The sequence below is a fragment of the Hirundo rustica genome, chromosome 18 (genome assembly GCF_015227805.2).
Source record: "Hirundo rustica isolate bHirRus1 chromosome 18, bHirRus1.pri.v3, whole genome shotgun sequence".
NCBI lineage: Eukaryota > Metazoa > Chordata > Aves > Passeriformes > Hirundinidae > Hirundo > Hirundo rustica.
In genome coordinates, this window is record NC_053467.1 from 2,751,413 (window position 1) to 2,777,783 (window position 26,371).

At 45.4% G+C, this 26,371-nt stretch overlaps 1 protein-coding gene and 4 non-coding genes across 5 annotated transcripts; 3 read left to right on the plus strand and 2 right to left on the minus strand.

Moving 5' to 3' along the window:
* Positions 1 to 1,460: 1,460 nt before the first annotated feature.
* LOC120761151 (U6 spliceosomal RNA) lies at positions 1,461 to 1,567 on the minus strand. The gene has a single exon (XR_005703563.1). It is a non-coding gene; the product is annotated as a U6 spliceosomal RNA (small nuclear RNA).
* An 828-nt stretch (positions 1,568 to 2,395) lies between these two features.
* On the plus strand, positions 2,396 to 2,467 carry TRNAM-CAU (transfer RNA methionine (anticodon CAU)). Its single transcript has one exon. It is a non-coding gene; the product is annotated as a tRNA-Met (tRNA).
* A 974-nt stretch (positions 2,468 to 3,441) lies between these two features.
* Positions 3,442 to 3,513, plus strand: TRNAQ-CUG (transfer RNA glutamine (anticodon CUG)). The gene has a single exon. It is a non-coding gene; the product is annotated as a tRNA-Gln (tRNA).
* Positions 3,514 to 4,407: 894 nt separating this feature from the next.
* TRNAQ-UUG (transfer RNA glutamine (anticodon UUG)) lies at positions 4,408 to 4,479 on the plus strand. Its single transcript has one exon. It is a non-coding gene; the product is annotated as a tRNA-Gln (tRNA).
* Positions 4,480 to 5,600: 1,121 nt separating this feature from the next.
* On the minus strand, positions 5,601 to 24,103 carry NARF (nuclear prelamin A recognition factor). The gene is made up of 11 exons (XM_040081489.2): positions 23,947 to 24,103; positions 23,355 to 23,426; positions 22,335 to 22,478; positions 20,586 to 20,718; positions 18,928 to 19,062; positions 14,592 to 14,710; positions 13,633 to 13,762; positions 12,923 to 12,995; positions 10,352 to 10,489; positions 9,536 to 9,693; positions 5,601 to 9,006 (listed from the first exon to the last, which is right to left on the minus strand). The coding sequence occupies exons 1-11, from the start codon at positions 23,971 to 23,973 to the stop codon at positions 8,765 to 8,767; spliced, it is 1,371 nt and encodes a 456-aa protein (XP_039937423.1). The 5' UTR covers positions 23,974 to 24,103; the 3' UTR covers positions 5,601 to 8,764.
* Between the last annotated feature and the right edge of the window lie 2,268 nt (positions 24,104 to 26,371).

Here is a 26,371-nt window from a genome sequence, read left to right on the forward strand (position 1 = left end):
GCATCTCTAACAACATATATGTTTCATGTTTCCTATCTTTACTTTCTCCCCCTCACCATCTGCCTCTGTTCGGCTTTTTTCTCTGAAAAAGCATCCACCTCATTTAGCTTCATTCACCCCATCACAGGATTCAAGCTGAATTAAAACAAAATCCCCAATGCCAAAACCAAAAAAGCACTACCTCTTCATAAAAGACCTTCCAAAAATAACTCTCTTTTTTCTTACAGTAGCTGTAGATCTTGAAGAGAAGCAGCTCATCTCAATTCAGTGCTTTGCTACACATCCTCTAGGCAAAGGAACTCGAGCTTTTTGGCCCCTGGTAACTCTCGGTTGTACCTGTGCCTTCAGTGCTGCTCTTTTTGCCAAATCTTCCCCTGCTCTTTTGGCAGCCAGCACCGAGTCCCATAAGAGTGAGTGAGATGTGGTAGTGTGGAGAAAGAAGGTGAATTACAGAACGTGCAGTCCTTGAGCGAGAACTACTCCTTCCATCATGGAAACATCTCAGCAATGCCCAGGGGGATTTGCTGTTCTGTGGAGCAGAGTCTCACTGCTTTGCTTAAGACACCCTGCATGAAAATAAAACCGTTTCGGGGAGACAATCCTCAGAAGGAAATAGAGAATGCCCATCTTTGACGTGTGTGTGCCATGCAGTGGTCAGGAGAGCCTGGCAGTGCCAGAACCTGCACTGTCCTGTGTGCAGAGGAAGCAAAGGACGAGGAGGAGAAGATGAAATCCAAGAAGGTGCTAACCTGCGGCAGCACCAGAATCTGAGTCTGGAGGCAAGTTCCTGCGGGCCAGAAAAGTCCGGACAAACGCTCTCCTTTGTGAGTCTGTTCTCTGCAGCAACCATAGTGAATTTGTTACTGCAGTGAAGCCCTGAGCGAGGACACAGCCAGGATACAGCCCTGGGCTCTGGATCTCTTGGGAGGAGCAAGTTCTGTGCAGAGCAGTGGGGAGCTGAGCCAGGTCAGACACCCTCCCAAGGCACTGGCACCTCAGTGCCCATCCTTGTGCCTTCAGGGCCAGCAGGACCTTGGCATGGGAGCAGCAGGAAAGGATAACGCACCGTTATCCTGGCTGTGTCTCTGGGGGTCCTGGGACCTGCTGGGGCACCAGAGGGGGCTCACAGAAACAGCTCCAGTGGAAAAACCTCCGAGATCATCGTGTCCAGCCTGTGACCAAACACCACCTTGTCAACCAGAGCGTGGCACTGAGTGTAACGTCCAGCTGTTTCTTGAACGCCTCCAAGGGCAGTGACTCCACCCTGGGCAGCCCATTCTGATGTTTAATTACCCTTTTCAGGAAGAAAATCTCCCTGATGTGCAACCTAACCCTCCCCTGGTGCCGCTCCAGGCCGCCTCCTCTCCTCCTGCCGCAAGCCTGACCCTCACCTGTCAGGGGGAGCGCGGTCACCCCCAAGCTTCCTCTTCCAGGCTTGGAGGGCTGGATGAGAGGGAGAAAAAAATATGGAACGCTTCACGAATTTGCGTGTCATCCTTGCGCAGGGGCCATGCTAATCTTCTCTGTATCGTTCCAATTTTAGTATATGTGCTGCCGAAGCGAGCACGAACTCCCGTCTCCATCCATCGATATTTAAACCTCCAAGATTCTGGTTCTGCAAGGTCAGGGTGGCCCGGGTAGGACAGACCCGGGGCGCCGGTGGGAGCGGCAGCAGCCGTGCACGGTACCCAGGACATACGGAGGGTCTGGAGGGCAGGAGATGGCGGAAAGAGGAGAAAACAGACCCCAAATCCGGCCTAACGCGGGTTATGTAAATAGCCCCCTGTATGCAAATGTGCGCAAGGCACTCTGGGGCGGGGCGGCACCGGGGCCCCTCACGGGGCGGGGCCGCTCGGTATCCATGACCCGCGCCGGGCTTGAGGGTCGCGTTGTGCTGTGCGCAGCTGGCGGTGTGACACTGCTGTGTAGTGACACATCCGTGGTTTGGGCCTAAATTAGTTCCTGTTGCTGACCCGTGGCGGTATGCGGGTGGCTGAAGCCGTTTTTCGTCTCACAGAATCACAGACTCGTTCGGGTTGGAAGGTCCGCGGGGAGATCAAAGCCCTCTGCCCAAGCAGGGTCACCTGGAGCGGGTGACACAGGAACACACCCAGGTGGGTTTGAATACCTGCAGAGAGGGACACTCCACCGCCCCCTGGGCAGCGTGCCACTGCCCTGCCACCTTCAGTGTGAAGAGGTTCTTCCTCTTGCTGAGGCGAAACTTCTTGTGTTTTCGTTCATGACCATTACACTTTATATATTTGGAGTGTATCCCCGCAGCACGCAGCTGTGGCGGTTCCGCGTGGCTGCAGGGACGGGCAAGGACCGTGCACGGAGGCCGGAGAGCGAACGCTATCGGTTCTTAGCTGGGGCAGGAGGAACTGCTAACACGGGCAGCAGAGTGGCGCAGCGGAAGCGTGCTGGGCCCATAACCCAGAGGTCGATGGATCGAAACCATCCTCTGCTAGCACTAACGTTTTCATTTTCCCCCGTGTAACGGCGCAGTGCCTGTCCTCTCTGCTGGTTATTTTTGCGTGTGGCGAGTGCGAGGACAGTTGTTTATTCCTAAAATCTTAGCGAGATTGCAGTACAGCTGTCGGTGCGAGTAAAGGACGGACAGCGCTGCGCAGTGGGATGCCAACAGCTTTTCTTCTAGCGCCGTTTGAAGGTCTCGTAGTGTCACAGGATGGTTTGGGTGGGAAGGAACCCTTAAAGATCATTTAGTCCCACCCTCTTCCATAGTTAGGGCCACGCCGAGTTCCTCAGAGCCCCGTCCGATCTGGCTTTGAATGTTTCCAAGGATGGTGCATCTGCCACCTCTCGGGGCACCCTGTGCCTATGCCTCAGCACCCTTGAGGTGAAAAGTTTATCTTTCATAAGAAAGCTCCCTTATTTACTGAAAGGTCGCAAAGTCCCCCAGGGGCTTTCTCTGCTCCAGGGTGAAGAGCCCCAGCTCCCTCGGCCTTTCCTCGTAGAAGAGCTCCTCTGAGCATCTTCATTCATCTAGACTCGCTCCAAGAGGTCCATGCCTTTAAGCATCGGAGCTCATTGTACATATTTGTAGTTTTCCCCTGTCTTGCCGGATTAAATAAAATCTTGTGGCAATGCCAAACATAGCAAGCAAATTCTCAGCACAAAATGTAGGGAAAACACAAACCTGAAAATGTGGAAGTCAATGCTCGAGGTGTTGGAAGTCTGTATTCAGCCTCTGGATCTCAGGATCTGAGGAAAAAGGCTCTGTGAACTTAATGCCACAGTGCTTCTCAGTGGGCGTTGTGGAACGTGAGAAATAAACAGTGGAATTCTTACATGGAACGAGTACGTGCGGAACACGTGGAAGAAAAAACAAGGCAGGGGATTTGTTTACAGATCTATAAAAATGACGGAATCCTCTTTCCCTACTTTGGCTCAGTAGGCGCGGCTGGGCAGCTTATAATGTGCGGTTCCATGGTGTAATGGTTAGCACTCTGGACTCTGAATCCAGCGATCCGAGTTCAAATCTCGGTGGAACCTGAACTTTTTCTGTCGTAAACACATTTCTTTACCGCTCAGAACCATGGAAAATTACTTAAAGGCGTTTTTCACGTGCTCTTAGAATGCCATAAACATCCCATGCCTCGTGGAAAACGTCTCTAAAGTAGAAGAGTGACCAGTCAAAGAGTTTTCCTGGTTTTCCCACCCATCTCTATTTTTCATTGCAGCCAGGTCAGTACTTACTGACAAATCGCCTGAAGAATCTCAGACACGTCACAGCTTAATGTTTCCTTTTCTTTCTGTGCTTTGAATCGTCCTTGTGGAAACAGAGTTCTGAATTCGGCGTCAGCAAAACCGGTGGGCTGCCGGGCTGAGGTTTTGGGGTGTCTCTGACAACAGATGTTCTCCAGGTCTCCTGTTTACTTTCTGCCCTCATTATACCAGGGGTGACCTTCCTGTGCCCAAAAAGGTTCCAGGAGAGCTGGACAGGGACTTTGGAAGAGGGACTGGAGTGACAGGACAAGGGGGAGTGGCTTCACTCCGCCGCAGGAGGGATCCGATGGGATATTGGGAAGAAATTCTTCCCTGTGAGGATGGCACAGGATGCCCAGAGAAACTCGATGCTCCAGCACTGGCAGCATCCGAGGTGAGGTTGGACGGGGCTTGCAGCAAGCTGGGACAGTGGGAAGTGTCCCTGCCCATGGCAGGGGCTGGGACCGGATGAGCTTTAAGGTCCCTTCCAACCCGAACCATTCCACGATTCCGCGAAGACAACGACTACGGCAGAAAGTCGGAACAAACGGGAATATTCCGGTCGTGTTCCGTTCCCGTCCATCATCGCGGCTGCGAGAACAGAACGCACAGCGATCTCCCACCGGGGCTCCTTTGCTGTGGATTAACTGTGGGGGCTGGCGGAAGCCTGAGGCACCGCCCGGTTCTATGGTGTAATGGTCAGCACTCTGGACTTTGAATCCAGCGATCCGAGTTCAAATCTCGGTAGAACCTGTCCCAGGTCACTCTTTTCGTGCCTGACAGAGCGTACCGCGATGAAGCTCCAGCTCGGCGCCACTGCGTGTCCTCGACCTCAACTCTGTCACCCTCTTCCCAATTTTCTTCAGTGCAATGAAGTTGACAAAAGACTTTATAGAATTCTCACTTTTTAAATTAGGTGTTTCATTGTATTTTACTGCTGTTTTACATTAAGTGCCTTTGGGGGATGGAAAAAAAAGACATTTACACTGTGGAAAATGTCATTAGGAAGATGTGCAGTATTTGGACATTATTTTTTCAGATGCACCCAAAAATTCACTTGGAAAATAAGGGCAGAAATGCAGTGGTTTTGGATAAACCCTGTACAATTTAACTGGATATTCCCTCTGCTTTGCTGACACAAACCCTCCATAGTAATTTCTCATTTCCAGAGCAGCTAAGGCCATCCTAACACCTTGCCTCCCCTCCTCCAAATCTGTCCTGCAAATCACTCGTTTACACAGCAACGGGAACAAGCCTGCTCTGTGCCAGGTAACCCTGCCTTGCTGGCCCTTGAAATAAACGCAGAACACCTTCAAATTGAGTTATTATTTAGTAGAAATCCAGGTCCCAACTGCTCAAGAGAACATATGGCAATGTTTGCTCAATTCATTAAATTTTCACACAACCTAGTGGTGAAAAAAAAAAAAATCCTTTTGTCCATGTCAGGGCTGATTTTCATCCTTTCCTCAACTGCTGGATCAGGTCACACATGAAGATCTTTTCCTGTGAGTTTTAAAGTTACTCTGTCCAATAACCTCAGCACAACCAGCCTCTCTCACAGGCTGGCTTCAGGCACCAAAACCCATTTTCCCCAGGCACAAGGGCTTTAAAGCCACGGGGGTTTGTCTGCCTTGCAAGGAATCAATCTGTTAATTGACAATTCTAGAGAGCAAATTATCATTTCCTACAGCAATCTGGCAACTTCCTCCTCTTCCATTTAGCAGAGTTTGAGGTGCAGCTGTAATCCAAACATCCCATAAAGTGCTGATGCAGTACTGGTGCCACAGATGTGCCCCAGAAAAACCCCCTGGGTGAAACCAGGCGTGCTTAAAGAGTTAAACTTTTACATGGAACAAGACAGAATCAGCACAGAATTGAGTACTGAGATTTATTCACAATTCATGCTGCAGTTGAGAACAAAGCACCAAAATGTGGGTAACTGAACATCATCCAGGTATAATCCAGCTGAGACTGCATTTGGATATCTGCATTACTCTGGGGGACAGCACAGCCCAGATCCTTGGCCACAGGGGTCACACAGGGGCTGTGGCTGAGGGAAACCTCCTGCACCAGGCAAAGGGACTCCACAACACGCTGGAGCAGCCTCACAGCAAAGCAGCACAACCCCAAGAATCCAGCACCTGACATGCTCAAGTCAAGAACATCCCAAGACAATTTTATTAATTCATTTACTGTGTCCAGTTGCTTTCCCACAATCGCTCCAGTTTACATTTTCTAAAGATTCTCTTGTCTCAGCACAACATTCAAGGAAGAGGTAAAGCACAATGGCTGTGGCCACGTCAGGAGCTTTTCCTCCTGCCGAAAAGGCAGCAATAGAAATTATTCGGGAACCAGGGAATTAAATAGTGCTGTAATTTCAGAAATGTGGCTACAAACACATATTGTCAACATCAATGGACTTTCCAACTGCAGGTTCAAAAGCCAGACTCAAACCTTAGGCGAGTATTTCACTAAATATGAAGCTGCAACAAGGTTTTCTGATATATGTTAAAATTTCAATGAAAGCAGGTACAGGTGGAAAGAGTTACAGGATAGAACTTTTCTTTCCTTTTAAACTGGCACTTTAAAGAAAAGGCCTTTAAAAAACTAAAACATTTTACTCCAAAAAGTCTTATAAAACAAAAGCTGACTAAAAAAAAAAAAGACAAGTCTCAGGTACTTAGGTCACTAATGATAAATACATTCTGTGTAGCCACTACAGCTCAGTTAAATGTCTTCCTTGTCTTTAAAAAAGAATTCTGCAGCAGAGAAATCATCAACAACTCTGCACTGTGACTACCTCAATAGGTTAAAACCCTTGAGCAGATGGAAGAGATGGTGGATCCAGCTGAAACAGGTTATTTTAGACACTGAGCCACCCATTTCCTTTGCAGTGGGAGCAGAGCAGATTCATTCCACCCAGTGCCCAGCCCATTCCTGGGCTCCTCCAGCAGCACAGGGAGTGCAGCAGGCAAGCACAAAGTGCCACCCAGCCCTGGGGTTTGTTGTACAAACACTTCAGGGCTCTGCTTTCAGAACAGCAAGGCAGCTCTTGTGTAGTTTACTGAAGATTTCCTCAGAAAAGCGAACTGGTTTTGTACCACTTCACCCAGTATACACACATTAAAAAATAAGCACACTGTACAAAGAGCAGCAGCGATATAATTTAAACATGCATCCAGCTACAAACCATATATACAGAGAAACAGGCCTATACAAACAGAGCAGGACCACTTTATTCCATCAGAATTCTGGTGGAGCTTTTGGAGGAAATCACGGCAGATAGAGAAAATCAGACCGAAGGAGGTGGATGTTGCTTCTGGAAGTAATCTGTTCTAAAATGTCACACAACACCCCCACCCCTCTAGCAGACATCCATTACAGTTCCAGCTACACACAGCTCTTCCCACCACTCCTGGACTCCCTTCCCGTACAGAGGTAGATTTCTGTCGATGTTCTCATATTGCACCACGTTAAGTATCGTTCTTACCACAAGGAACAACTTGCAGAGGCTAATTTATACAATTCATGGGCATAATCTCATTGTGGGCATTCAGACAGTGCAGTAAATCAAATTTGTTTGCACTTCGAAGAAAACCTCCCTCCAAGTGCAGTGCTTTGTTATTTAATGGAGAGCTGCAATTTTTAACAGTTCCACATAAGAGAGCTATTTCTTGTCAGCAGGGTGACACTTCACTGTCTCTCTCCTTTTCAGCCTCCCAGGTCTTGCCCTGCCTTTGCTGATGCTTCACCCCATTCCACTGTGTGCATTTTAAACACTCACAGGTTTTTTTGCAAGATTTCTTACTCACACAAGCAGTTGTAATATTGAAGAAATTTGCAAGAAGATTCATTCAAACAGCATGAAATGGTTAAAAAAGCCCATCCACACTTTCAGGCTGCATAAGGAAAGCTAGAACTTTGCTAGCTTCAAACAGCCATTAATCACAAACAGATCTGATGCTATCAGGAAAATCTGAAGAAGTCTGGCAGGAGTCTTTATTTCTTTTGTCCATCACGTTCTTGAATAACTCTCTGACAACTGGGGACGTTGCAGACAAGCTGCATGGCAGTACCACTTCACAATGTCTGTTAAATGAACCTCTATAGCGTATTTATAAAAATAAGTGCATCGAAATTCATGATGCCAACGTACCCTAACTCTGATGAGCTCACAAGCATTGCTCAGTATTTTTTCTCAGAGGCACCCCAGGAAGATTTTTTTTTTGCAGAAGTCTTTCAACATGGAGACAAATGAAAGAACAATCTGGGCATGTTCCACTCTCAGAGAGAAGCCAAAGCAAGCAGCACCAATCCTCCTGGCTGCAAGCTTGGCCGAAAACTTACATGGAAATAAAGTTCTCTTTTAGTAACAACCAACCTCTGTGGAACTATTTTAAATGAACCATTTAGCATTAGCTTCCCAGATTCAGTTTCTGTGACTCATTCTGTGACACTACATCAGTAAGAAATGGTGGCTAGTTTAGAACTAGTATTTTTTGCTGAATTATGGGTACAAGGCTTATAGAAATTCATTACATCTCTCCATGTACTCACTTGTCCTTTAAAAGGGCCTTTTCCTTTAACAGGTAAGTAAATCCCAAGTTACTTCACACCAACTGCATCAATACTGAAATTCCTCTTGCCTTTTCCTGTGATGATAGGGACTGCAGACCTAGAAATAAAATCATCTCACCCTCTTGGAGGAGCCCATTTCATGAACTCTTCACTTTAGGGAGTAACTTGACCAGGAATTACACTCCCTGTCCCTGGCAGAAAGGGCTTATGTACCTTGCAAGATCAGGCTTTAGGATGAAGAAATCCACTGGACGCAGGAAATGACAAACAGTACAAGTGAAATGGCAGGAACCAGGGCTTTTGGAGACTTCTCTGGCTGTGCAAAGCAATGGTTCTCCCCGGGAGCAATCCCGAGCTGGGCAGAGCCTCGCTCGCGCCCTCGCCGGTGCCCGGGAGCTGCGATTGCACGGAGGGCCGCACTGCTGCCCCGCAGCCTCGGCGCAGCTCTGCACCGCGCTCGTTACCATTTGATATCCAGGCTGCTGGGGCTCTGATTTACCGCACTGTAGGTGGTGTGCAAAGTGTCCTGCACCTTCTTGGAGTCCACGCCCTCCAGCCAGTGCTGGTACATCCTCTGGACGTGCAGGTTGGATTCTGGCAGCCTGACGGGAATGGCAGCGTACACCTCCTCCATCTGGGCAAGCAGGGCTCGGTCTGGTTTGCCATCCTCACTCTGGGCCTGGCCCTTGCCATTCAGGCACCCTTAGGGAAAAAATAAATGGAAAAAGATGGAAGGTGATGGAGATTTGATATGAAAAGAAAAGTCTCTGGTAACTCAGAGTTATTTTTTTTTAACGTCCTCCCACACTGGTACAGTTTGTATTTACCTAAAGTGACTCCGATATCAACTTCATCTTAATGGAAATGAGGTTTCCATATCAACAATCTTTCTCTGCGTTCTCCATGGTTTTATGATCCTAATTATGTTCCTTGTCTTTCCCTGCCCGTGACAACCGTTTCAGAGTATCCTCTGAGGTTTGGCAGTGTAGTGCTGACACTTATTTATAGGTCAGAAGATAACAAATGTAAGATAACATTGTAACTAATTTTAGAAAACTCAATCATTTTTTGAGCAAACCCTGCCCCTGTTAATTGGTGTTTTGGACACTTCAATAAATAGTGAAATTTTAGATTATTAAGAAGAGGAATGAAGTGTCTGCCTGTAAGGCAGCCTTCCTCTGAGATTCAAGATACATGTGCAGAACAACTGCAGATCCACAATTATTCTTACCTCCTGGGCAGGCAAGGACTTCTACAAAATGGTACAAAAACTTTCCTTTTTTCAACTTCAGGACCATGTTTTGGATATTTCTAAAGCCATAGGCTGCCGCAAAACGCAGCACTGTCTCCCCATCCTTCTCAAGGGTAACTTCTTGAAAGTCCTTGTTCCTGTCAAGACACACAGAGAACATTTTAACCCTTGCATTCCCAGAGGGACAATCCAACTGTGCCAGTTTGAGTTCAGATGCTCCAAAGGGAACAGAACAAGTTTAACACTGAGATCAAGGTGAACTCTTCTTTCTAAACTGAGTTCCGCAGCAGTTGGGGTAGAATCTTCATAATAGCATTCTACTTTAAGTGCAGGTAAGGTTATTTTATAAAATGAGTACAGCAGGAGCTGCTTTGCAGTGAGAGACCTGCAGGTTTAGAGCCTGTAATTGCCTGTCAGGCAAAGAGCAGGTGAGCAGTAACTGCTTTCACTGAGCACCAACCAAAGCAGGGAATTCCTGGGCTTCAGGAAGCAGTTCCTTGCCCAGAGGGTGGCCAAACCCCAGCACAAGGTAAAGAAATCCCAAGTTATTTCACACCAACTGCATCAACTCCTGTTTTCCTAGCACAGGCCTCCCAGGGAGGTGGCCAATGCCCCAAAGCCCTCAGTGTCTAAGGGGAATTTGGACAAAGCCCGCAGTAACATGCTTTAACTTTTGGTCAGCCCGAAGTGCTCAGGCAGTTGGATTGACTGCTGTGGGTCCCTTCCAACTGAAAATACCCTCTCCTTTTCTGGCTCATCCATCCTACATAACAAGGGTACAAAACTCTAACTTACTTTAATGCTTTGTAGGTAATCTCCTTGACATCCACGCCAAAAAGCTCCTTTGCAGCGTGTTTAAAAATGTGCTCCAGGTAACCATCAGATCTCTTCCCATCATGCCTTACTACATCTCCCTCCTTTAGGTCATCAAACCTTAGGAAACAACAGAATGGAAGATCAACTCCAAAAATTTCATTCTTTCACTTCAATAAAGTAGTGTGTTGCTCCCCTTCTCTGTCTCCCCCACCAAAAAGTGTTTTGTGGCACTGAGAACACATTACATTTTAATTTATTACAGCTTAGAAAATGTAAATTATTCAGGACAGCAGTGAGATGATGAAAAAAAAATTAATTACAAAAAAAAAACCAAAAAAAACCCCAAACAAAACAAAAACAAAACAAACAAACAAACAAAACCACAACCAAAACTATGCAGAGCTTTCCATATTGAGAAATACCAAGCAAATGTAATTTATAAGAATGCACCTTCATCACAACCTGAAGATTTTGGTAACAGCCATTTACTGCTCAAGAGCCATCTTGGGGAAAAATTACTTAAATAAAATTATTTAAATAAATTACCATCTTCTGCCTCTGAGAATACAAAACTACTTCAGAATTACAGGTCTTTGCTGACAGTTCTCCTGCTTTAGGAACTGTCAGTCTGTGACACTGTGCCAGTAAAATCACACCAAATCAGTACAGCTGCAACCAGGTTAGAACGGTGTACACTGAAAAGAAAGAAAGTGCTACACTATGGTTGAGGAGAGAAAATGGGAGCTCATATCCCAAGGGCATCTCCTGGAAGTTCACCTCTGCCCCAGTTAAAAGCAGCTCTGAAGAGCCCACATTCACACAACTGCTTTAATACCCAGCACTTTAGCACAAACTGCTGTGGTGCTGGGACTTGTTTTAAGAGGAAGACTTCAAGTTGTTTAAATTTCTCTGCAAGATCTACTTTTAAGACCTCAGAAGAGCAAAAATTTACGTCATTAGGTCTCACAGTTGAACCAGTATTATCAGATTAGTCCTTTTAAAAAATTAGCATCATTTTCCAACATAAATTGAGGGCACTTGGCTTGTTCAGCCCGGAGGAGACCGAGGTCAGACGTCACCAGGATCTGCAGCTCCGAGCTCTGCTGTGACAGTGACACAGCCCATGGATGGCTGGAGCTGTGCCAGGGGAGGTTTGGGTGGGCTATCAAGGAAAGATTCAACCCCAGAGGGTGCTGGCACTGCCCAGGCTCCCTGGGGAATGGGCACAGCCCCAGAGCTCCAGGAGAGCTTGGCCAGCGCTCCAGGGATGCCCAGGTGGGATTGTTGGGGCTCTGGGCAGGGACAGGGGCTGGGCTGGGTGATCTTCCAGCTCGGGATATGCTGTGATTCTATAAATGGAACTAATGAACCAGGCACATTGTGAGAAACAGCTTGTCCTTTCACTGAACAGGCTGATACAGAATTAAAAGACTGTCTCTATGTGATTCTGATAGAGAATTATGTGACTGTCTCTGTGATCATCACTGCAAGAACTTTATTCCTTTTCCTTCTGTGTGACAATCTCAGGTAGAAACAATCACAGGAGCTGCACTACAAACACAGCTCTGAGCATGCTCCCACTGACCCACTCAAATTTCTCCCCTCTAGGTCCAAGCAGGATACCAGCTGGAACTGAAAAGGATTTTTCAAAACTTCCAGAGCTTTCTGTTTTGTGCAAGACAGCACATTTACTGCTCCACTAGCAGCCCTCTGGAAGGATACCAAGGAACATCTGTCACAGCTGAACAAAGATCAGGGAGAGCAGCCTCTGTAACTAAGTCTGAGAATTAAACACCACACACGCTGCTCCCTGAGCCAAGCATAAGGGATGGAAACAAAACCTCTTCAATCCTTTGTGTCTCATCTAAAGCACAGTTCGGTTTGATCTAATCCTGAAACCCTGACTGCTGTCCTCAGTATAAAAACCAATTAATTACCATTTCCTGAAAGAGTGCAGCTTCTGGCAATCTCCATGAACATATTGGGGAAGTGGAAATTTACTGTCAGGGGCTGCTGTGAAAGAGAGGAGAGCCCAGAGCAGATGGGCAGCCCCAGGACCGTGTCCCTGCAGCTCTGTGGGAGGCAGCTGCAAGGGCAGATCAGACTGGGGGGCTCCACACAAGGAGCACAGGAGAGCTCTCAACAGGGTCAGCACCCCCAGACTGGCAAGGCTTGAACTTCATACAGTCAAATCTATTATAGCTGCATTAAAATATAAATCAGGGGCTACAAATCTGCAAGTCATAAATTTTAAAGGAGTTACTGTATAAGGGTCATTACCTCAAATTATCTGCTTTGTATTTAGACAGTACATGCAGGTTCATATTATCTATTTCATATTACTTCCATATATAGCAATGAACATCTATGAAAATATTTTTCTGGGTTTGGCCACTATATAAAGGGTGAAGCTATGGTATCCTCAGGCTCTGATGCACATTTTTTTTCCTCTAAAAAGAAAAACCATTCTTCTAAACAGTTTTACATTTATGTTGAACATGCTCCAACATGTCATTTGTCATCAAAGCAATTCACAACAAAACTACTTACAAACTATCTACAGCTACTTCGGACACATCTTTCAGAGACACATTTTTCTGTTCCATTATTTGGACAATCTCACCTGTGGGAAAACAAAAGACATTTCACTTTCAGCACAAAGCAGAACACACACTGTGCCTCTGTTCCAGAGATCATCATCCCAACACCTGCATGTGCTTGGTGTCACGCTCTAAAGCTCTTCCTGCCTCCAGTAACTGAGAAGCCTGACACTTCCAGCCCCAATGAAAAGGGGCCTTCAGCTTGCCCAAACTCTGTTTAAATCCTCAGCCTTTCTGTAAGGCCAAGTTTGGAAATATCCAAACTACAATGCAGGATGTTCAGACACTAAGGCTGAAGACAAGATCTTCACCAAGAGGCAACTGGTGCCATGAAGTAGGAATAATTTCTAATAAAATAATGACCACAGGCAAGCCAGACAATTGTTTTAAATTCGAATTTACGTAACTTTTACCTTCTTTAACAGGCTGACAAAATACCTGATTTTTTAGATGAACAGCAACTTGGAAAGGATGTCAGTTGCCTTCCCTGTGCACTACCTGTACTACCAGGAGCATAAAAATACGTACTAATCTTTAAAGCAGAAAAAAGCCAACCTTATGACTAAAGAAGACTTGAAAAAGCAAACTCTGGCATAAAGGCTATTCTAAAAATGGTGATTCACTTATATATTTATAGATGATAAGTTTAAAAAAGTTAACCTGATGTCAGGACACAATCAACTTCTGGTGAATTATACAAGGCAGAGTAGAAATCTTCCCTCAAGGCTTCCAGCTTTTTGTCATAACATGGTGCCAGGACTACATGGAAGATTTTATCAGGAGACAAGTTCTGTGGAACACAGAAGGGAGCACACGTGAACTCCGTGAAGGGCAAAAGACAGCTTGAAGGATGACAGGGACAAAAACAGAGACAGAACCCTCATGCAGGCATTACCAGGAATAATGGTAATTTATTTGCACACAAATAACGATTTGCCAGAAGTCACAAAGCATCAGCAACAAACTTCCACAGTTGGTCTGGCTGGACCATGTTCCCTCAGACCACGTTTTGTGCAGCTTTTTGATTGCCTTAGAAAGTGAATACAAGTCAGGAGTTCAGAGTTTCTGGCTGTCACTCACTCACTTTCACCCAAAGTAAGCCCTTCAGAATTTGTCTACGTGTGTAGGCAGCAGCACTTCCCTACAGAATGTGCCCGTGCTTCCATTTAGGTATGATATGTAAAGAACAGCAACTTTTTCAACTTACAAAATCGAGGAGATAAAAAGGTTAGTTTCTAGGATACAATGCTTTTATTGATCTCAGATAACAGAGCAATTTCCACATTATTCTCTTCCAGTCCTGTTCTGGCTGTGCTGTACAACTAAACAAGCAGCATTTCACCAAAAGCCCTTTAACTGCTATGGATTTAATTTTACCCATAAATATCTAAATCCACGTTACACTGAGGGTGCAAGGATTGCTGCCAGCTCACACTGCACTCTATGAAATGAGGTTCTTTGTACCTTCTTCTCATCATGGGCACTTGTACATCAGCACAGCACCACTTCCTCTTCAAGTAAAGGACAAATATAATACACTAAGATCTGTATCTGAGTACTATTGCCCATCTTCTCTATTTAGAAGAATGTAATGGTAAAAATAAATCAGAATTACTTACCTGCTGCCTGGCAAAGTAGCCCTTCACTAGGGAGCCCATGATCTGCTGTGGAGACTTTGCAGTGCAAATGTGAGAGGTCACCAGGTTGGTGAGTACCCTTTCAGCATATCGGATCCAACCTGGAAGCACAAAAACATCCCAGGTACAGAGGAGTGACCCACAGGCACAGCAAGTGGCAGCTGTCACACAGCAGATCCTGAAAATGATGACACCTTCACAATAGGGAGGACATTTCTGTGTTGGCTGGAAGCCCCACCTTGGGAGCTGTAGGAAACTTCAAGGCTCTGTAAATAATGCTTTAATCAATAATTCACTGTGTCAGTAATTCTAGGCCAAGGTCCACTGTGAATTTCATGACCTGTCACCCCGTTCCTCAAGCACAGATTTAACAAAGCAGAAAGAACAAGACCTCAGCTGACAGAAATTTGACCTTCTAGACCTCAGCCCCTGGATCACCACAAACTACAACAAGTGCACTGCTTGGCTGCTTAACTGTAACCTGGTGTTTCCTGAGATTTAACATCCAAGCACCCAGCTTGCCTCCCCTGGAACAGAAGTCACATGAAAGCATTATTACAAGATGCACATGGATTTAAGCCCAGGAAAAAATGGCTTTTTTTACTATTGTGAGAGCAGCCACACCTTCAGAAACCCCAACACTCCCCCACACCCACAGGAACCACCTGAAATCTCTCTGTATGCAACACTGTCCTCAGTTTCTCAGGAATCCCCCCTCATTTACCACATCCCTTCAGCATTCCAGCTGGGGCAAACGGTGGGTACCCACAGCATCCCCAACAGCCAGAGCTGTTGTATTACTTCCTTAGCAAATGAAACAAATCAATCTTTTTAGGGTGTGCAATTCTTTCTTGGGCTCTGTAGCTCTTAGTGAAAAGCCCAGAATCCTTCACAGCAAGGGTTTGGAGTTTTATTCATCTACATGACACCTACATTGTGCAGGAGAGTTAAGCCCAGCCTTCAAGGCAGGTGTGTTGCTTTTAGTGCTAAGAAATCGTGGAAAAAAAAAAAATTACACTTTGTCTTCAAAATTAGTGATTACATAAAAGAGAAACTGCTGTGCAGTACATGCTACCCAGGAAGGGGAAAACCTGGAGGTTAATTTTTAAGCTTGAAATTAGCACTTATGTAAAAACACCTGGTGCTGTTTAAGCCAGAACAATACCACAAATGCCAACAGCAGCACAAAACTAGGATGCAAAGCAGTGTTCAGATGATTTGTCTCTCCCTAGCAGAGAAACAGTCTTCCCAGTATAATAAAATAAAAGGTGCTAAGTATTAGGAAAGCCCAAGGATCCTCCAGCTGTGTAAATATTCCCAGTTCTTGTTAATGTACACACTTCAAGCTGGTTTCCATAAAAAAACCTCGAAGGCACACATCATCTTCAACAAGCATCCCCTCCTGCTGTAGGAAAAGCTGAGGACCATGGATTTACCCATCAGGACTGTACTGAATTTTGAGACTCTGAATTGGAAGTTTGCCTAATGTCCACCTTCAACTGGGACTTTAAGTCCAAGACATCACTCACGACAAAGCACTGAATTTACGGGTGCTTGGTAAAAAGCTGTCTTAGCATATGCTGCATGATAGGTACATCCTATGCTTAAATGGCTTTAGTCTCAAGTGCTGCCCAAATAGAACAAAAACTGCTTCAAACAGAACAAGGACGGTTTTTGAAACACTTGTACTCACCATTAATCACCCCAGCACTCCTGCTATGAGACTGGTTCTTATAATTGGAATGTTTCTGATATTGTAGTCATGAGCTATAAGGGAATTTCACTAAACCCCAAGAGATTTCTGACAGGTATTATCTGAAGCAATTCCTTAAATTGTTTCTGTCCTTGCAGTGGATGGAACAAGTGTCTCATAGCAGCAGCTCCCAAAGATCATTAGTCTCATTAGTCAGTGGTTAATTGTACAGGCAGCCTGGGTGAGACAGCATTTATCTGCACTCCACACACACACACACTGCTGCTTCCACTCATCACAGGGCTGAACTGCAGAGCCAGAGTCAGGGAAAACCTCAGATACCCCATTCTTGTATCAGGGTACCCCTGCACTCATCCAGACCGACACCCCCATCAATTCATCCATTTGGATTCTTGGCCATTTGCTGGCTTGTGTTGGCATCAAAGAACACAAAGCATTACAAATTACCATATAAATTCTTGCAAATGTAGCTCAGAACCTGTTATTTTTGGTAGTTTATTGTGAGATCGTGGAAGGGCATCTATGTATCTGTAGGAAGTGCAAAAAAACTAGGAAAACTTTTGCTTCTGTAAAACCCCATTCCTGCAAAAGGAAATTGATTGGGACAAAAGCATTGGAATCCTCAATATTTAGGATCTTCCTGCTGCTGCTGCAAGTGTGCCCATTGGTTTTTCTGGGAGGACACAGAAGCTGGCAGTGCCTTAAAAAACACTGAATTTTCCAGAGCAAGTGCTTCACGTTGCTCACCAGCCTGGTACATTAAGGAAGGGAACTGATTCTCTTGAGATATTCCATTTACTATCAGTAGTAACATGACTGTTCTTTCAACAGGAAACAAACCAAAAAGGAGCTCAGTTTCTCCCCAGAGAGCAGCAGGAGGTGAACAATTAAGACAGGGACAAGAGAACAGCTTTGCTCAGGTTCTGGACTATCCAGGCTCTGCTCTTTGCTCATGGGAGATGTTACACCCCTGACTGCTGCAGAGGGTGATAGATCTGAGCAAAGTCACACACTGAGATATAAAAATAGTAAAGCATTTATACTTGAGTTCACACTGACCTTGCACCTACAGAGCTATATAAAAACCATTGTATGATAAACACACCCAGTAAACAACATCTCTGGGACAAATTTATGTAATCTGGGGGTAGAAAGAGGAAGGAGAAAAAGGAACAGAAAATGCACTCAGACAAATGAGGCCAGGAAACAGAGTGAACAACCTCACTTTAAAGATGACTAATCAGGATTTTTGCTTTCTGTAATTGCTGACGAAGAACCATGCCATGTTTTCAAAATGGGTTTACGGTGATATTCTGGGTTTCCCAGAAATGGAAAATACCCATGCTCTTTACCTTCTCTATCACAAGAGAGAGCTGACACCAAAACCAGCACTGACACCAGAAATTATCCTGTGCAGACTACACAAGGACAAGGGAAATGCTCCATTAACTATTTTAAAGTATTTCCACTGAGAGCAGCAGAGGAAGAAAATTAAAATTATCTCAGAAATTCTAAGAGAAATCCTCGGGGTTTGAATTTTACCTAAAGCACATACAAGACAAGAAAACTAAGTAACAGGGGTGTTCTACATGAAAAAGAGTAATACATGATGTGTCTGCTCCTGGAGATAAGAGTGTACACTAAGATAACAGTAACAGAAAAAAAGAGACATGTTTTTAATGCATATATGTTGTACTTAAAGCATAACCCAGATACTTCCACTACAAAATACAGAGAACAAACAAAAATACAAGTATAATTCAAACAGCAGCACTTGAACTTCAAATCAATTACAGCAGCAGATTCTGGGGATCACTGACTGCAACTCATCATCACTCTAACATTTCTTTAATAAATGCAATCCACTTGAGTTATTTCAAAGCTAGCAATAAATACTTTGGTATTTTTAGCAGCCTTTTGAAAAGCAATACTATGATCTTTTGGGTGGAGTTGAGGAGCTGTTAGGCAAAGGAGTTACTTCTACCTCCTTTTTCATACTTCTATTTTAGGAGTGTGACTTTTTACTTGAGTTGAAATGGTGCTGTGCTAACAGTGGAAAAAGTAAGCAGTGACTGCATGTTCTCCATCTTTTCAGCTGTTACAAGTGCAGGTTCTGCCCGTAACAGAACAGGTTCTCAGGTGTAAGGTTCTCAGAAGTGAGATATTTAGCAAGTCAAGTCTGTGACATTTCATGTGAGAATTACAGTCCTCATCACAGGGAATGTCACTTGCTACTTTCCCCTAGGCTGAAGTGGCAAGTTCTAAACTTTGCTTAAGATAACGGAGGTTGTGCTTTAATTCTATGGAAGTTCCTTTAAGATTCTTTTCAGTGGGGGAACACCCTGTTAAACTTTGTGGTCTGAAGGCATGAGCAGCACACACTAAACTCCCCCCTTCCAGTTCTGATTCTCAATTCCAAGCACTGAAATGCACTCAGGATGACCAGCGATACTGGGAACAAATACTGTGTGCTTAGTGTTCCTCAAAAGCCAATCAAAAATGCTCTAAATTATGTGAGGCTCTCGAAGGAAGCCACCCTTTCCTCAGCTCCTTGGTAGTGAGACCAGTTTGAAGGGCAGGAAGGATGGATAAATCAGTTCTCACCAGGGCAAGCAGAGGCAAACATTGGTAAGGCATGTTCCTCCTGGTTCCTCCGTTGGTAGCGCTGCACAAACTCCCTCTGGCTCTCCAGGATACTGAAATCTGCAGCTATAGTGGTGTCAAATACATAATGCACCCCTAGGGAAGCAAGCAGAAAGGAACAGGGAATCACCAGAAGGTTTTCCACCACACAAACCCCTTTCAAAATTCCAGGCCTAGGAAAAATCTTGAAGGATCAACAGGTATATACCTTCCCCTGTGCAAATTTTCACAAACAGAGTCATAAATAAAAGCCAAACACTGGAAAAACATCTTCCACATCCTGAGTTTAAAAGGGCCATGAAGTGGCTAATGCTGCAAGCAGCACGGCAAATGTTCTCTGCTTCCTTCTGAGCACCTTGCATCTTCACTTCTGTCACTTTGAGCTCAATTGAACAGGATGTCACAAATCCTGGGTGACACGCAGTGACTCCTGCAAAGCAATGCTCTTCTCAAGACATGCTGAAGTCCCAATAAATGATATCCAGCTAAGAGGTGTATCTGCCATTGCTCAAGCTGTCTGCAGAGGTACAGGAGCATATCACCAACAGAGCAGAGACCTTCTGGCTGCTCATTTAACACACTCCCTCTAAACCTACGTAACACTGAGCACGTCCCCACAGAAGTGAGGGTAGATAATCAATGCATTCTAGGAAAACTGGGGCTCACCAGAACTTAGAAATGCATTGAGATGAAGAATATACACTGGGTAAAGATGAATCAGAAAAAACATGAATATATAAAGGAATATATACAGACGGGAGGAAACAGTTTATAGGTTTATTACTGACCTTTTTCTTCCTTCAAGTAAATTAAAAAAAACCCTCTCAAACTTACAAGGAAAGTGGCTTTTGCTTTTTATTTAAAACTTTGTATATAATGAGCAAAGGAAATATAGCTCTAACATAAAATAGGCAGATACAACAGTTTTTGTAATTTCAAATTACAGGAAAAAAGCAAAACTGAGAATCTTCTAGAGATACAATGTGTCAAAAGGACTAAAGGGAACTTGGGAAAAGAATTACCTTCTCCCTCAAGTTCTAAAATAATGGGAAGCTTGTGAATAAGCCCTCCCTGATTTCTTGGTAGCAAAGGTCTTGGAGCCAGCTCTACAATGTCCTTTTGTTCTGTGACCTTTACTATGAGCAGGGAATGTCTCCAGCCTGTTTCTCACTCTGGTGTATGTGGCACTGGTGCCTGGCTGTAACTTCACAGAGCGTGGAGTTCAAACTTAGGACTGCATTAACAAAATGCCATGGAATGGAATCCCACCATTGGTTTTGCTTGGGAGGAACCTTAAAGCTCATCCAGTTCCACTCCTGCCACGGGCAGAGACACCTTCCACTACCCCAGGCTGCTCCAAGCCCCATCCAGCCCAGCCTTGGGCACTTCCAGGGATGGGGCAGCCACAGCTTCTCCGGGAACCTGTGCCAGGGCCTCACCACCCTCATTTCTTCCTATTATCTAATCTAACCCTGCCCTGTTTCACTCCATGCCCTTGTCAAAAACCCTCTCCAGCTGTCTTGCAGCCTCTCCAGGTGCTGGAAGGCTGCTGAGAAAGCAAAACCAACCAAATTGATCCCTCCCTTCCTGCTTCACCACCATAACAAACACAAACTTACCAAGACTTTTGAGGAAACCACAGAGTCTCTTGGCTGCTTCATTCACAGAGAGATTGAATTTAGCAGCAAAATAAGGCAATGACTGAGGGCACAGAGACACTGCCAACACTTTGTGTTTTGAGGTATCACATTTCTGGTAAAGGAAACAAAGAGGGAAAAAAAAAAAAAAAAAAAAGATATGTCATTACAACAGGGTAAGGCTCCTTGCTTTCCCTTCCTTGAGTTATTCCTTAGAGCCTTATGCTTCAGTGGGCCGTATCATTAAAACCCTTGTGAAACAACCCTCAGGTTGCAGCAGGACAGGATGTTCCTCTGACAGTGTTCGTCTCCAATCATCCCGAGATGTTTCTTTTCTATAACTCAGGGGAAATCCATCTCTCCTAGGACAATTCTGGGGCTGGTTTCCACGTGGCATAAGGAAAGTTAAGGGACATTCAGCACCTCTGATACTCTAGTAGCATGAAATATTCTAGCAAATATGTAAAGAGCTGTATGTTTAAACACTAATAATTGACGTTTACAGAAGCAGGGGCGTTTGAAGCTAAAAATACAACCCAGCAAATGACACATCTTATGTTCTGTTAAGGCTTCTGTGTCTTTATCAGTGCAGCTGTTAATGGGAAAGTGGCAAGATGGGACTCTCAACAATCAGCATCTGTAGGCCCTGAGGAACCCTATAAAAAACCCCAGTGTATGGTGTGGAACTGGGCAGCTCTAATGCCTGTGGCATTTAGCTGAAGATTAATCTTGTGTTTTAGCTGGGACATTTTCCACACCCGTGGAACCCTTGGAAGACAAAGCAGGACTGTGCTACAGACAAGTGTCACCCTGCAAAGGTCAGAGCCCACAAGCTGGACAGTGACCCTTCAAGGAGAGCTCCTGACTGCCCTTTGCTCACTGTCTGCATTTGGAGCCTGGAGCTGTGATGAAGGTACCTGACTGCCCTGCTGCTGTAGGATTCAGGCCCCCTTAATAGGACCCATGTGACAAAAGATTATTTCACTCCCCCTTCTCTTCTAATTTTCTCATATATGACAACATCATTCTGTAAGGAGAGTTAAACTCCTTCTAAAAAATATAAGTACTATGTAATTAATCCATATTTATGACACACATGTACTACAGATCCAGAAGTCTAGTAGCTTTTGCACAGAAGTCAGGAGCAGAACTAAAATACTTAACTTAATATCAGGTTCTAAAAATCTGAACACTACACATAGTCACTAACTACCAGAAAAAACAGAACTCAGCAGAAAATGAGACAGCAATAGAACACTTAAAAGGTTTGCTAAGAATATGGATGAAATGTAGTCAGGTTGAATAGATATTAAAAAGAACTCCAATTTCAAAAACGTGTCTTCACAGGTTTGTGTAATGTGGATACATTAGCACCAAAAGCCACCCAGAACAGTTCTAGCAACGAAGGTATGAATATCTATGAACACTGAACTACAGAATAATTTATTAGTACAGTAATGAAATCATCACATTGCCAATAAATGTTCCTTCTGCAGGTGCATTAACTTTTCTCTGGTGTTTACATTAATTGCTGTGACCTTGCAACTCCAGGACAAAATTATTTTAAGAACTTTAACTCTTTGTGTTGCCTTAAGTTTTCACTTCCTCTTCGGAAAAAGCGTATCCTGACAAATCTTCACGTTATCTGCCTTGGTAAACCAAGCTGCTTAGTCATTCTGTAACTGCCTCCTCCTCCCAGAAAACAGTGGGTGATTGTTTGTGTCACTTTACCTTATTAAGGTTGAGAATACGAAAGAACTCCTTCTGATTCTGTTGGAAAACTCTGGCTCCTTCTTCCAATGTCATGCAACTGTCACAAGCTAGGCAGTCGCTAAGGAGTATTTTAGCATTAGCCAATGTATCAAAGTCATTTTTCTGGTGGCAAAAAAAAAAAAAAAAAAAGGTAAACAAGTATTTAATAATAACCAAATGTTTTTCAAGATTTCTACAATGAGCCAGATGAAAAGCAAACACAGTATCACTATTTAGTTTAAAGCAGGACAGTCCATGACATTTGCATAAAATCCAAGATTATTTACAGGTAAACAAAATAAAATGTTCCATCCCAATCATGGCGCTGCTCCTCCTATTACCGTGAAAGTGCAAAATATTTAAGCGTAAACAAAGATCTAAATTTAGCCCCTAGTCCATATGCTAGTAATTTAATTTGCACTGTGCTTCATAGCTGACAGTCCCCATCAACTCACCAAGCAACTGAGAAAACTCTTTCTTGAACTCTTAAAGCTCTTTAACCAGATGTCCCTCTAACAGCAAGGTGGCTTAGGCTTTGTACCACGAGGTAAAACAGAACAGTCCTACAATTGCACTGAACATATTCTGTGAGATCAACAGCTTCACAATCCTGGCCATGACACTATCTGCAGCTCACCTGAGAAGAAGGAGTGCTAGGATATAAAGAATAAGTGGACATTTTGTTCACTTGTACTACCAAAACTCCTCTTCTTATAAGCTCTGTCTCTGTTCTGAAGACTTGATACAGAGTTCTGGCACTCCAAATTTTTAACTTAGAATTTCTGTTTTGTGTTTGCACAGTAAGAGCTTTCATTTCACCTTTTTACAAGATTTTTGATTCCCATATTTAGGGATGTCTACAAGAGCTCATAATTGTTTTCAACTGCTTGTTGCTTATTGTTATACTCAGTAGTTGAAAGTTGTCTCCTTATAACCTCCTTTGGGGTGCAAAAACCAAAAGAATACAGAGTCTAATACAAGTTTTAAATAGAACATTACCTCTTCAGAGCCATCGTTTGAACTCAATGCATCAACAGTCGTCTCATCATTCTTCTGTTTTTTACTGCATTCCTGAAACAAAATACAAAATGCGTGGATTATGCAAAGCCTGTTTACCATTTTGTAAGACCACTTTCCAGAACCGTTCATATTATTAATCACCGATAGAGTTATTTACAGTGTTTTGGAACACATGCAAGACCCTGCGTTCAAAGTGCAATAGTTACTAATGGAAATAATTTCCCAGGAATTCGCCCGCTTCATCGGTTTGAGGGTGCTGGGCGGTTTGTTAACCTGAGGGGCTGCCCCGCGCAGGCACAGGAGGAGCCGAGGGCGCTCCGTGTCGCCCGGGCACAGGCACGGTCACATCCCGGCGATAACGCGCCCGGCGCTCCCCCGGGAGATGTCGCGGCCGGGCCGCGGGTGAGGACGCGGAGCTCGGTGACCTTGGGGCCGGCGGCCAGCGCCGCTCCCCCTGCCGGGGCTCCCCGGCCACCGGACGAGGCCGTCCCGGCCGGCTGCATCCCCCCATCCCCGAGACGGTGTCCCCCGCAAGCCGAGGGAGCGGGCAGGACCCGGCCGCCGCACTCACCTTTTTGGTGCAGTTCTCGCACTTCATTTGCGGCGGTGCCGGCGCAGCCCGGCCCTGGCGCGGCTGCCGCGCGGTGCTGACCGCCGGGGCTGCGGGACAGGAGAGAGCGGGCCGGGAGGTGAGACCCGCACGACCAGAGCCCGGCCCCCGCCGTCCTCCCTCCCGTCCGCCCGTCCCCGCCGCCCTTTGTGGGTGCGCCCGCCCCGCCGGGCGGTCCCGGGGCGGCCCCGCCGCCCTCACGTGGCCCGCAATTCCCTCGCCCGGAATTACCCCGCAAACGCCGCCGGCCCCCGGCGCTCCGGGCGGCACCGAGCGGCCTCGGAGGAGACGCGGGGCGGACGGCGCTGGCCGAGCCCCGCTGGCCGAGCCCCGCTGGCAAGGCTCCCCCGCCGCCGCAGCCCCGGCTCCTCAGAGCCCCCCGCGCCGAGGTGACGGCAGAGCGGGCGGGCACGAGCCGCAGCTCATCAGCCGCACAGGGGAAAAAAAAAATAAATAACGACCACCGAGATGCCCCCGAAAGCCCCAAGGCAGCCTCTGGAGGGGGTAGCGGGGCGCAGGCCGGTACCGTACCTGCCGCCGGGGCTGTGCCTGTGGCCGCAGAGCGGGCGGGGCGGCACCGCCTCCTCCGCCGCCTCCCCCGGCCGCGCCCGCCGGGCTCATTGCGGACCTGCGCCGCCGCACGTACGCGCGGGGAGCCCTCCATCGCCATCCCCGTCCCGACCGGGACCCCCGCGCCGCGCTGATCCGCCCGGCAGCTGCCCTCCGTGCCCGAGGCTTCGCTGCTTCTCTGGAGCGTCCCTGCGTATTTTTGACAACGCGCTCATCCGTTGTATCGTACAAAGGGGTTCCCCCCCCCCCCCATTTTTTTCTCCCCGATGGCTTTAAAGTGAAATGGCACTCTGAGAGTTACTAAATACAGCATCATCACCATTTTATTTAACCGATATGGTGCGATTTCCCATTTCTGTAACAAAACACCAGCGATGCTCTTCCCAGACAGGAATCACAAATCCTCATGAACAGGATTATTAAACAGACCTCAGCCTTCCACAGTCTCAAAGGCCCCGGAGTATTAATCAAGATATTTATGATTTCTTGCCTTGCTGAACCTCAGCTTGTAGGATTTGGACAGAAAGGTTCAATCAACATTTTGCTCCTTTTTTAACCCCCAGCCACCTGAACATACACATTCAGGCAAACGCCCACGGGTACAGAGAGAAGTTTTTCAAGTGTAAAATGACATTTTATAAATTAAACCACAGAACTTCTAAAAAACACGCGATTTCCTGCCTAAGCTGCAACTTTTCTGTAACGCTGGGTAAATCTCCTCCTGTTACAGTGACCTCTAATGCTTTAAGCCACAGATGGTTTTTGAGCACAAGGGCTGGAGACAGGCATGGCTAGAGAGGTTTGTTAGCCAAGGACACACTTCAAACACTTACTCCGTTTTAAGGATACTGAAGATAACCCCAAAGAAGAATGTTGTGCCTTTTTTATTTTTTCTTAATTGCAGACAATATGTGGGTTATTACTGAAGTCAAAGAAATCAAGAATTCCTTAGCTTAACCATGATGAAAGCAAATAGAAATATTTTCATACTGACCACTTAAAGAAAAGTAAGCTGATGCCACTTTACATATACCCTGGAAAAATATCACTAAACCTGGCTTGAGATAAAAATTGCAATAGCTTTGCATTTGATAATTTTCCTTGCCTCTGTTCTCTCCCTTCAAAATGCTCTCACATTTCATATTAGCATGTTAGCCCAAGCTTTGTAAAAGCACCACAACCTCTCCTCAGCAATTCCTATGTGAGCTAAGAATTAGCATTTCCTACAGACTTGCTGAAATGCAGCATTATCTGACATCTTTCTTGCTCCTGTGGATGAGTATTTTCATACAAGAAAAGCTGCACCAACCTCCCACCTTATTCCACCAGGACACAACAGCTGTAGTTGCATTGACCAATACAGTGATAGGATGGATGGATGAAAAGTTCTGAATTAGAAATGTGTTGAGATTTACACTTAAAGGCACGGCTAAAATTTTCCTGTTTCACACTTGGATTATACTTACATTTATTATCCAAAACTGATAAAATGATTCTTCAAAAGACATGTCAGTTTTGGATATTTCTGTAACTGCACAGATCACATTTAAAATATTGTTTATTTCACAGAATCACAGAGTAGTTTGGGTTAAAATGGACCTCTGAAGGTCATCTGGTCCAACCCTCCCTTCCACTAGACCAGGTTGCTCCAAGCCCCGTCCAGCCTGGCCTTGAGTGTTTCCAGGGATGGGAATCTCTGTCAGCTAAGTTAGTCATCTGTTACAGGACTGGATTAAACACATTCTTCTGCACATCATCAAAGGGCAGAAGATTAAATTTCCCCCCATATTTCTTGCATTCACAATGAAAAACAGAG

Excerpts from the sequence above, each read along its gene's own strand:
- NARF (XM_040081489.2), bottom strand. The coding sequence starts at position 23,973 with ATGAAGTGCGAGAACTGCACCAAAAAG. Across the intron at positions 22,479-23,354 it reads CAAACGATGGCTCTGAAGAG|AAAAATGACTTTGATACATT; the intron begins GTAATGTTCTAT and ends TTTTGCCACCAG. Across the intron at positions 9,694-10,351 it reads ATTACCTACAAAGCATTAAA|GAACAAGGACTTTCAAGAAG; the intron begins GTAAGTTAGAGT and ends GTGTCTTGACAG.